This window comes from Schistocerca nitens, chromosome 2 (genome assembly GCF_023898315.1).
Source record: "Schistocerca nitens isolate TAMUIC-IGC-003100 chromosome 2, iqSchNite1.1, whole genome shotgun sequence".
NCBI lineage: Eukaryota > Metazoa > Arthropoda > Insecta > Orthoptera > Acrididae > Schistocerca > Schistocerca nitens.
The window spans coordinates 343,486,847-343,499,766 of NC_064615.1; the positions used below are offsets into that span (position 1 = coordinate 343,486,847).

General features: G+C 39.6%; 1 protein-coding gene across 2 annotated transcripts in view; it reads right to left on the bottom strand.

The window, feature by feature from the left end:
• LOC126236151 (WD repeat and HMG-box DNA-binding protein 1) overlaps nucleotides 1–12,920 on the bottom strand; it is a 172,918-nt gene that overhangs the window by 141,764 nt on the left and 18,234 nt on the right. For both annotated transcript variants that reach the window (XM_049945236.1, XM_049945235.1), the window contains exons 3-4: nucleotides 3,805–3,956; nucleotides 3,619–3,727 (exon numbers count right to left, since the gene is read on the bottom strand). In XM_049945236.1, coding sequence (XP_049801193.1) covers nucleotides 3,619–3,727; nucleotides 3,805–3,956 — 261 coding nt within the window. The remainder of the gene's footprint in view (nucleotides 1–3,618; nucleotides 3,728–3,804; nucleotides 3,957–12,920) is intronic.

Consider the following 12,920-nt stretch of genomic DNA (forward strand, 5'->3'; position numbering starts at 1 on the left):
TTCTGTCAACTGTCTTCAGTTAAAGGTTTGTGTGAGTACTATGTGTTCCAATGAAGAGAAGGAAGAAATGTTACATATCATTTAAAAGTGCTACAGTACTCTACCACATGTACCCTTATTGTAAATAGGACATAACTATTGTAGTTACTGTTCTGCTAACTTACTTTCTTGTGCATTTTCGTTGTGTTTCTATTCATTTACTATCACTCTACACGTGGACAGGTTATGTTACCCCAGCTACATGCACTGTGTGTTAGTACAGGAGAGTCAAAGTTAGTCTCATGTCACATTTTTAATAATGGTTTATTTATGTGAAGGGTACACAGTGATACATTTTTGAATAGGTCCTTAGTTTGATGTCTGTCTATTGCTTGGGGATAGGCAGAATCAATAGTGCTGACTTGTGATCTGTCAAAGGCAGTTGACTTTACAAATCACAATATACTTTTAAGTAAATTAGAATAATATGGTGTAACAGTAAATGCTGAGAAAAGGTTCAAATCCTATAACTCTGACAGAAAACAAAGGGTGTCAATAAGAAACACATATGTTTAAGCTATCAGGCATCATCCAACTGGGAACCAATAACATAAGGTGTCCCCCAAGGTTCTATCTTAGGGCCCTTACTTTTTCTTGTGTGTATCAATGACCTTTCATCAGTAACATTATCAGATGCCAAGTTTGTTTTGTTTGTACATAATTCAAACGTTGCTATAAATAGTCAATCAAATATAGCCTTAGGAAGGTTGGATAATGAAAATTTCATAGACATCTGTCACAAAACCTTGAAAAACTTACTACTGTATTTACACGAATCTAATGTGCCATCAAACATAAAGCGCACCCCAATTTTAAAAATTAAAAAAAAGTAATTTTGACACATCCCTGGTATGGTATTTTTGTATTGTTGAAATTTATTTTACAATGCTAATTTTATTTCAAACAATAGTCAATGTATACATGAACCTTAAAAAGAACTATAATTTATTTTTAAGTTACTCATTATGGTAATAAGTGAAATGTTCATTATTAGAAAAGAACGCTTAACTTGATTACCTACATGGCATACAAAGAAACATACTGTAAACTACAGGCATTACTCACCATTATGCACTAATGTCATCATTACGGGAATTCTTCGCAGAGTCTACATCCAGAAATAGATTCATTTCCTCCTTCCCAACCATCCTCCGTGTCATTCCAGAGCATATCATCTTCCCTGTCATCCAGCGTATTTGAAATACAGCATTTCTTGAATGATTTTATGATCATTGGTGCTTCGATGCGTGTCCAGGCAGCCGAAACCCAGTGCACAATAATGTAGGGTGCAGTACGTTTAATTTTTCCTGCCGGAGTCAGTTCACGATTTGATTTGCAAAACCATTTTTTGTACTGTTCCTGAACGTAACCTTTGAAAGGTTTACTTATACTAACATCCAGGGGTTGTTGTAATGCGGAAGTCATTCCTCCAGGAATAATAACAAGGTCATTGGGTAGGCTGTGGATCTTCTTTTTGATGACATCAGTGAGGTGATCACAAAATGCATCAAGACAAATCATTGATGGTTGCTTGGAAAGCCCACCAGAACTGAGTTCTGACATGTTTCGGAGCCAGTCAAGCATCAATACCAAACTGGAGTCTCATCAGCATTGCCTACTTGGCACATCAAAAAATTCTTCTCTTTCCCAAGTGTCATAACATACTGCTGAAATTCTTGAAGTTTCTTCTCATAATCCTGTGGAAGCTTTTGGCATATTGTTGTACGATGTCACAGAGATAAGCCCACTCATTTCATAAAGCGATCAACCCACCCTCAGCTAGCCTTAAACTCTTGCTTCGTTATATTAAGAGCTGCAGAAATCTCTTCTGCTTTTTTTTTTTTATGGTGTCACTGGTCATATGTTGGCCTTTCTTCCTCCTTCCTCAGACAAATTCCAAAACATTTACTTCAACATCAGGATGTCTTCCTTTGCGAGGTCCAGTGAATTTCTTTCTAGTAGTGGTAGTTGCAAATAATCCCAATTTCTGTTTCTTCCATATGCAAACAATACTCTCAGCTACAATGAACTCTCTTCTTGCCCTTCTGCTACCATATTTTTCAGCATAAAGAATTACTTTATGCTTGAAAGGAGCTTCATGTGACATTCTTCTCTGTTTGCCTTCCATTTTGTGACTACCTCATGCAAACACAATGTGAAGTACTGTAGTAGGCCAACAATAACGAAACGAGGTAGAGAAGTACAACAGTGCGTTGTAATGTACAGGACAGTACCTAAATTAAAAAAACACGTTCTATTTGAACTCACGACGAAAGGAAATTTCCTCTTGTGGCAGTAATGGATTTTGTTCTGATGCCTGCGAACAGAATTCAGAACTGGAAATATATACCAGCTCTTTTAACTCCATACCAGATACCGTATCTATGTTTCCTTGCTAGAGTTCAATAAATGTTTTGCTACTTCAGATCACATAGGATAAGAAATACAGGTGAACAAGTCAAGTTTGTACGCAAATCTAATGCACCATCGAATCTTATGCGCACCCCAATTTTGAGTACTTCATATGGTAAAAAAAGTGTGCACTAGATTTGTGTGATTACGGTACATGCAGTTCTCAACTTGTAAAAGGTTTCCTGCTAGTATATGGCTAAAATATGATGACAAACAGATAGAAGAAGTTGACAATGTTAAATTCTTGGGATTACAGCCTGATAATAAATTTAACTGACAGCAGCATGCTACAGAATTGCTGATGCACCTAAAGAAATCTCTATTTGATTTTTGAATGTTATCAGACATATGTGATATAAAAATAAAACAGCTAGTGTACTATGCTTACTTTCATTCTGTAATGTCATACGGGATCATTTTCTGGGGTAACACATCAAGCCAAGCTGAAGTTCTCTGAGCCCAAAAACATGCAATATAAATTATTTGTGGTGTGAACTCAAGAATATCCAGCAGAGGGCTATTTATGGAACTGTGGATACTAGCTACTGTTTCCCAATATATTTATTGCCTACTGAAATTTATCATTAATTATTTTTATTTTTTTTTTGCAAACCAACAATTCAGTTCATGGAATCAATACTAGAAATAAGAATAACTTTCACAGCAATTTAAAGTCACTTCCTTTTGCTCAGAAAGGTGTCCACTATTCAGCAATACACATTTTCAATAACATGCCAATAGTCATTAAAAGTTTAACTAATAGTAAAGTTAAGTTTGAGAAGAGTCTAAAGGATTTACTGGTGGCCAACTCCTTCTACTCCATTGATGAATTACTTAGCAGAACCAACTAATGCATGTATGTTGTTAATAATATCACATGCTAATATTGTGTACAATCTGACTTCTGTACTAAGTCTGTGCACTAATGTGATTACTTATAATAAGTGCTGTAAAATGTTTTTTAATTTATTCTTTTATTTGATGGTGCATGGCTACAGCAGCCATAAAATTATCATATGCACCTAATTGCACTGAACATTTAATATTTGGTGGCAAGTTTTATTGGAATCTGGAGAAGGTACTTCCCAGAGGACCCCCTCACTATGAATCAGTTGGAATGAAAAGTACATCTAATCTAATCTAATCATAGAAGTTCAAGAAACTTACCAAATATTTTTCTGCAGGGTCGACTGCAACAGAGAGAACAGGTGCAGTGTGCCCACTCAATACTTGTGACTGAGACGTGTCCAAATCTGTGATGTGTATCTCCGTGTCACTACAAAATACAATTTGTCAGGTGCTGTCATATGTTTCTGACAAAACAAAATGTCTTACACAAGTCAAATTACTTACAATGACCCAGAAAAGACTTTCTTCCCATTTTCACTAACAGCAACATGAGTCACAGGAGCAGAAAATCTTGTAACAATCTGGTCTCTGTTCGCATCTGGGAAGGTATATGCCTGAACATTATTATTGTCTGTCCCAACATAAAAATAGCTGCCCTGAAACAAACCAGTGACAATGTATTGTCCAAAATTCTATAATATAAAAGTCTAATTATTTCTCAAAAGGCAGTAGGAAAGTCAGGCTTAATTACAACACACTACACACATAATATCTAGACCAATTCTCTTAAAGAAATTCTTTTATAAGAAACAAATTGTGATACTTCAGTTTTTCCTGGCATATATTCTGGGAGAAAATTAAACAATTTTTTTTCTCCACCCCTCATTCCTGTGCATATATTGTTATGGATATCATACATAAAGCAAATTGTTTTCATAAACTTCAATGGCAATGACATGTTGGTACAGAAAGTTCCAAGCTGCACCAGGGTTTAGATTTCATATTAAATTGTCGGTACCCCTATTATTTGCAGGACCATGTAGTGTTGAAACCAAACTTGAGATTGAGGACAACTTTACTTTACAAAATTTGTATTATCATATAAGGTGTTATTTAAAGAAAACATACTACTGTTCATATTATTCTCTTCAAACTGCAACCATCTCAGCTGTACAAGAATAATTAGATATAATACTGAAAATCCAGAATGGAATTAATGACAGTATTATGAAAAGCATAGATTGCTACTCACCGTATAGAGGAGACATTGGGTTGCAGACAAGCACATCAAAAAGACAGTCAAACATACGAGCTTTCAGCTGAAAGACCTTTTTCGAAAGTACACACACACACACACACATTCTTGCACACCCAGTTCACACACACATGATCACTGCCTCCAGCCACTGAGGCCACACTGTAAACAACTGTGTGCGATGGTAGAAGCAATCTGAGTGGTGGGGGTAATGGAGAGGCTGGGGCTAAAAAGGAGGTTGGGTTGGAGAGGGGGAGGGATGGCAGGGTAAAGTGCTGCTTGTGGGAGCATGCAGAGATGTGGTGGGGACAGGGTTGGGCAGCTAAATGATGCAGCTGGGAGGTTGGATGGGGAGGTGAGGAGGTGGGGGGGGTGGAAAAGATGAGGAAAGGGGGAAGAGAGAAGTAGAGGAGGGGAAAAGAGAGGGACGGGGGAGAGAGGGGGGGAAAAGAGACACTTGTGGGTGTGTTGGTGGCTGTATAGTGTTGGAGTGGGGCAGGGAAGGCCTCTACCTTCATTAGTCCCTGTCCTTCAACCACCTACCCCCTTCCCGACTCATACTCCAGCACTACATAGCCTTCTAAGTCCACAAATACACCCACTTTTCTCTCTCTCTCTCTCTCTCTCTCTCTCTCTCTCTCTCTCTCCCTCCCCCTCTACTTCTCTCCTTTTTTGTCTACCTCCTCCCTCCCCCAGTCTAACATCCCAAATGCATCTAGCTGTCCGACCTTGGCCCCACACTCCCAAAAGAAGCACTTTACTGTCCCCCGCCCCTAACCTGCTTCCTCCCTCCCTCCCTGCCCCAGCCTCCTCCTTACCCTAACCACCCATGTTGCTTCTCCCATCATGCACAGTTGCTCACAGTCTGGCCTCAGTGGCCAGACACAGTGGTCATGTGTGTGTGTGTGTATGTGAGTTGTGCCTGCATGAATGTGTGTGTGTGTGTGTGTGTGTGTGTGTGTGTTGTCTACTTTAGAAGAAGGCCTTTTGATCAAAACCTCACATGTTTAGCAGTCTTTTGTCTGCGACTCAACATCTCTCTCCTCTATATGGCGAGTAGCAACCTATCCTTTATGTAATATTGTCATAGATATAACACTGGATATTCAAAATGATCAAATACTTGATCAATGTTCTGGAGCCATGAATAGTGCAACTACATGATAACTGTATGGGAACCTTTACAATTTTGAAATTTTTATTCTCTGTGGAGTGGAGGGTAGGGGAATGGCAGTGTGGTGAGACAAAGAAGGAAGCAAAGAGAGTGCATGAGCAATGAGGCAATTCTCACTTCAAAGTATTGTAAGGAAGAAGAAATCCTTGTATATAGTGAGGTGAGTACATTTTGAGATGTGGCTTACACGGGGTAATACAGTATGCACTCTATGAAAGAATGGAATGTTCTGGGTATAAGACGCTGTAATCGGAGAAGTTTCTGTCAAGGTAACTAATGTCTGTGAAGACAGTCATTAAAATATCGGGATATGTGATCATGTGCTCCTCATCACTGCAGACTGAACGTCCATGGATGTTCAAGTTGTACAGGGGACAGACTGCTGGAGAATTCATGTCAAACTTAAAAACACAATGAGTAATACTGTTACATTAATATTTTTATCATCATCTGAACTGTTGGATAATTTTGGTGTCCCCCCACCCCCAGACATTTTTATGGACTGCTTAATTATTTGTGCACATCACACTACCAGTCTGGGGCTCCAGATGCAACTATCATTGTCTCTTGCGGGCAACGCCTCTTTTGGTGGTCTGAGTAGAAAAGGGCCAACTCTGCATCTCAAGAGACCAGTGCTGTATTTACCATGAATAGTCCCCTACCTCTTCTCTCTATCTCATTTATCAGAACCTCACTATGGATTTGTTTTCTCTTGGACTGCTCTTCAGTTATTTGCCCTCCTACATCAAGCTGTTCATGGACTATCTAGAGGAAGCTTCTCAGCTTCGCAAAACTCCAATCCCCTTGTCTGCTTCTAGTTCATTGATGATTCTTCATGATCTGGACAAGGCACCCTATCCTTATTCCTGCGGAGCCTGAACACCATCTTTCTCATTCACTTCACCTTGGCCTCCTCAGCCTAACATGCCACCTTCCTGGATGCTGACCTCCTCCTCTCTGATAGGTCCATATTAAACACACTAATTGTAATAATGTCTGCATTTTGACAGCTGTCATCCCTTCCACCCATACTTATAGTCTGGCCAACTGAGAGCACCACATCTGCAGTGACAAGAATTATCTTGCCCAGTGTGTTTATGGTCTCACTGAGGCCTTCACAGACAGACACTATAGTTGAGTCAGCATTGATCCCTGAAAGTGGGTTGCGCATGGCAGCTTCGCATGCTTACCTCTTGTAATGTGATTTTGTAAACTTCTCTATGGTATTGGCTCAGTGTTGCTGTAAGACAAGTACGCCGTAAGGCAGGACTGCATGGCCAGCACTGTCTCACCATCAGCTGTGTCGTGTGGTGAGGTTGAAAGCTGGCAACAAATCTGCTAGCACTCAGGGATGAACTTACACCAATCGACTACAGCACCAAAAATGGTCCACAGATTTTCCGCACCATATTTCCACATGCATCTAATACTCTCACCACCCTCATTAACCAGCTGCAAAGGAGCAATCCTCGCATCACCAAATATCATCCCAGACTGGAAAAACTGAATCATATCCTCCATCATGACTTCAGCTATTGCGAAATAAGGAACATCCTCCCCACACCACCTAAAGTGGCATTCCACCAACTACCAAATCTATGCAGCAATATTCTAGTCCATACCAATGCCACAACCACTCCCAAACCCACACCACACTGCTCATATCCGTGAAAGGCCCAGGTACAACACCTGTCCAATTCACCCACCCACGACATACTAACTCCAGCCCCATCACAGGCTTATTGAATACCATTAGAAGCAGGGCCCTCTGTGAAAGAAGCCATGTCATATACTAGTTCTGTTGTAATTTCTGCACAGCATTTTATTTGTGAATGACCACCAACAAACTGTCCATCCAAATAAATGGCCACCATCTACAGGTGACTGCCCTGACCACCCACTGGCAGAACACGTTTCTTGGCAAAACATACTCGACTTCAATGGCTAATTCGCAACTCAAGCTATCTGGATCCTTACCCCCACCATCAGCTTTCCTGAACTATGTATATAGGAGTTATCCTTGCAACATATCCTTTGTTCTTGTAATCCTCCTGGCCCAGATCTTTGGTAGTCCCCTGCCCCACACCCACATCCTACCTGCCACTGGACCCTCTAAATTCACTCCTCCAACACCCACTCCTTCTTATCCAGCCTCTCCCCTTCCTCTGTTCTCCTGCACTCTTCCAAACCGCATCCTCGCACAAGGTCAACAGTGCTGCCACCTTGTGCCACATTACTATTAGATATGGGCGATTCATTCCTGAACTAATTCATTGAGCTAGATCCTTCTATGGAGTGGGTGACTGGTGACTCAGAAAAAAGAAGCAGTAGCTCTTTAGATCCGAAATGTCTCTCCAGTGTCATCAGTGATGGAATGGAAGTTCTTGGGTAGACAGTGCAACAGTGTCCCACACAACCTGTTGAAATAATCTATATGGCATTGACCATCAGAGTAAGAAATTCATCTCAAGCTGGAGAAAAATCTGCTGAGGGAGATATGTATGTAAGTGTCTACATACCTTACTATTGTGAGCAGCTTTTATAAGCCATGAAAAGGATAGAAATCAAAGATAGCTCATCTCTACATAATGCTGCAGTAACACCTCAGCACCTCACTGGAACTGATAGAGCTCAAGGAATTAACTCGCAAGGCTCTATCGTCACTGCTCTCCAACCACTCCTGAGTCCAGACAGAATGGATTGCAGGTGAGCTAGCTCCTGGCAGACACTCACCACCCACCTCACCTACAGCTCTTGCCTCTGAACAGAGTGGGCAAACTAGGTCCTGCCAGCCACACTCTGCTCCTCTACTGCTCAGAGGGGATCAAACGGTGACTCACGAGTGATCCCACTCTTTGTGATCTTAGCTCTTTCATTGATTAAGCTCGCATGTCAACTTGATTCCTTGACACAGCATTCTCCATTCGAATTCAGCTCACCATGGATATTGTTTATAGTAATTAATGCATGTATTAGTTAAGGAATACACTGTGTGTACATTTGTTTTCATTTCATGTTTTAACTGTTTAAAAAGTGCATATTAATAGTATTTTAATTTTTCCATTTAACATATTTTACTGCTACTGCACATAAGTCAACCACACAGCCCTCACCTAAATGAGCTTCCAGCAATGTACGGTACCATTTCACCAAACTGGTAAAAAAAAAAGTTGTTACTGCTAGCAAATAACTTCCTGCTTCTCTGGACCCTCATCAAACCTAAAGTCCAAGCATCCAACAGTCTTTCTAGAACAATGTGCATCCTACAGTCTCTCTGGAACAATGTGAGTCAGGAGGATACTAATGATCAAAATCACCCCAGACATTCAAGAAATCAGTTCTTGCAAATTGTCCCTGGGGATGTATGCTTCGGCTGAGATGACATTCGCCTTCCATGAAGTCAAAGTGAGTCTCGATCTATATCCAGTACTTTCATTCCTGTCCACATGCTGATTTACTTTCTTTTGTGATGCTCTCACTTCCGATCGCTTTTCATTTTCAATAACCCATACATAACTTTGTCAATGTTATTAAGCCAATCATATTAAATAGATTTCCGGCATTAAACACTCAACATTAAAAAATATTTATAAATTTACTTTGTCCGACATATAATTTACAAATCTGAAACATATTATCAAACTTTATAATGCCTAGTTATTTTATAAAATTAAAAAATTACTTGACTGCTGCAAAGTCAATGAAGGGTGGACAGCTACATATACCTTTAATTTCTATGCTCTAACAGTACATTTTATGGATGGAAGACACAAAAGTTGTACCTTCTTGGGGACTTCCAATCTGAGGAAAGACATGCTACAAAAATATTTCAAACTGGGTTAAGGCTTTTTATCACCAAATATAATACTCAGTTTAAAATCAATGCCATAACAATACACAATGCTTAAAAACATGAAATCAGCTTTCATGGCTTTGACCCTTCCACATGTCCACATTCTTTAACTCTTTTTGTACAAAGCATAATACAAAAAAACTGCTGATTAGGTCAAAAGAACAGCTATTTTTCCTCCAAGAGAGTTGACTGTCCTTAAGAAAACTTACTGAAGTACAAGAAAATAAAAAAGAACAAATTCACATGATGGTATATCCAGGATGGAATAACGACAATATTATGAAAAGGATAGATTAAACAATGGAAACTCCAGGCTGGATTATCCTCAATGTAACGAAAAGATAGACTGCTACTTACTGTAAAGATGACGTGTTAAGTTCCAGATGGGCACAATTAAAATACACCTACACTTTAGCTTTCAGCCACAGAATTCATCAGAAAAAGAAAGAGAAGGAGAAACACACACCATTCATTCACACACCTCATGCATACATGACCGCCAACTCCAGCAGCTCGGACCGGGACAGATTGCTACTCACCATATGGAGGGGACGATGAGTTGTAGACGAGCAATATAAAAATACTAATGTATATTTGAGCTTTCAGCCAAAAGATGATCTACAGTAGACAACACACACACACACACACACACACACACACACACACATATTCATGCAAGCACATCTCTCACACCCATGACCACTGTCTCTGGCCAATGTTAGGTGCAGTCATGAGTTTTGGGGGCAAGGGCAGGGGTGGAGGAGAATGGGAGTGGTAAAGGAGGGAAGTAGAGGAGGGGAAAATGACTGCTGGCTGTGTAGGTGGAATAGAACGCTGTGTAGTACTGGAATTGGAGCAGGGAAGGCAATTGTTAAGTGAAGGACAAGGACTATGCTCTGTCAATCACAAGTGGAGTTTGGATTTTGCATATCATTTTCGTACAGTACCTGGTGTTGTATCTTAACATATTATGATATTTTGGAGGTACTAGGCTACTTTAAACTCAAATATTTAAAATGCATATACTTGCATATTTTTGGTGTTTGAGCATATCATTGTCATTTTGAGAGGAAATGGCCATAAAGACGCATATTTTTGACATTTAGAGGTCATACTGAGGTTTGTTTTGTTCCATGAAGCCCAAGAACCTCCCAGAATATTAGGCCAATAAATTTCCAAAATGAGATAATACGGGACGAGCCAACAGAATAAAAGCCTTTCAGGTAAATGTGGGTAGCTTATGGAGGGACATAGTCTTGTTTTTACACTTTGGCAGTCTCTCAGATATGGATGCTAAAGACTTGTGATGGTTCATTTTTGCAATATAGATTATTGGAGTAGAAACGTGCTTTGGTATTTGTTGCCCACAGTTAATGTGTGTTCAGGCAGCTCACCTGATCTCTGCATGCGCCAACAATGCCCTACTAGTTACTGTTGCCATTTCGGAATATGAATCATTCTTGTGTGTGTTTCCGTGTTGTTCACATCAACTCTTTGCTACCTTCTTCAAATTATGAATATGCCCAGGCCAAAAACCAATAATTTACGGAAAAGGATTGGGAGCAATTGTGCTTTCACAACGGGCGGAAAAATAATATTCTGCCAACTATGTGAAAAAGAGAAGTTTAAATTTGGTTTTTTCTTTTTTGATAATTTTTCCAAGAAATTAAAACATTTATTAAGTTCATTTGTAAATTTCTGTGCAAGTTAAATGTCATGAGGGGATCAAAGTTTCAATTTTTAGAAACTTATTTGTAGTCTTAATTTAATTTTTTGAGTGACCATCTTGTGGGTACACACTGTTCTCTTACATTTTTGTACGATATTTATTCACTTCTCCGACGCTTTAGGTGAGGGTTGAGAAAAAATTTCAAATGGATCAGCATAAAAAGACATCTCAGCACCAGAACAATGTAACCAAGACACGGTTAAAAACTTCACAGCAACCATTGATATCATTTTCGAAGCATATGGATGACAAAAATGAGTTCAATGAAGATCTTTGTGAGGCTTTAATAAAAGCAAACATCCCTTTGAATAAGCTGGAGAATGAAGGATAAAGGACCTTCTTGAAAAAATACACAGGAAAAGATATTCCTCACGAACATACGCTCAGAAAGAACTATGTGGGCCCACTGTATGAAAACTTTCGGTAATTTTTATGAACGTAGGTAAGTGAAAGTCAATGGATATAATTTGATATATACATGGGCCAAAATAATAGTCGTTTAATTTAAAAAAACTCGAAAAATAAATTTAAATTATGTTTGAATGTTTATTTTTGTAAAATGAACATTGTTACTTGAACATAAAAAAAAACTACATTTAAAGTGAGTGAACTTTTTCAAGAAAGGAAAGAAAATGAAGAAAGGACTTGAGAAGGAGACGGCAGTCTCGAAACGTTCACTGTAAAAGAAAGTAAATTTATTTTTAAAGAATATAATTTTTTTGTTTTCATATGTACGTCTCTCTTCCCCCATGAACCATGGACCTTGCCGTTGGTGGGGAGGCTTGCGTGCCTCAGCAATACAGATGGCCGTACCGTAGGTGCAACCACAACGGAGGGGTATCTGTTGAGAGACCAGACGAACATGTGGTTCCTGAAGAGGGGCAGCAGCCTTTTCAGTAGTTGCAGGGGCAACAGTCTGAATGATTGACTGATCTGGCCTTGTAACACTAACCAAAACGGCCTTGCTGTGCTGGTACTGCGAACGGCTGAAAGCAAGGGGAAACTACAGCCGTAATTTTTCCCGAGGACATGCAGCTTTACTGTATGATTAAATGATGATGGCGTCCTCTTGGGTAAAATATTCTGGAGGTAAAATAGTCCCCCATTTGGATCTCTGGGCGGGGACTACTCAAGAGGACGTCGTTATCAGGAGAAAGAAAACTGGCATTCTACGGATCGGAGCGTGGAATGTCAGATCCCTTAATCGGGCAGATACGTTAGAAAATTTAAAAAGGGAAATGGATAGGTTAAAGTTAGATATAGTGGGAATTAGTGAAGTTCGGTGGCAGGAGGAACAAGACTTTTGGTCAGGTGATGACAGATTTATAAATACAAAATCAAATAGGGGTAATGCAGGAGTAGGTTTAATAATGAATAAAAAAATAGGAGTGTGGGTTAGCTACTACAAACAGCATAGTGAACGCATTATTGTGGCCAAGATAGACACAAAGCCCATGCCTACTGATGTGTTGGTGAATGTGCCAACACCTCGTAGATAGAGGAGGCCGAAAATGCACGCTATCTAACGCAGACGGGCGTGAATTCTGGAACAGGATAAGTAGTGAATTCTAATAAGAAAAGTATGCAGCTCCTCGAATACTTAACTTTT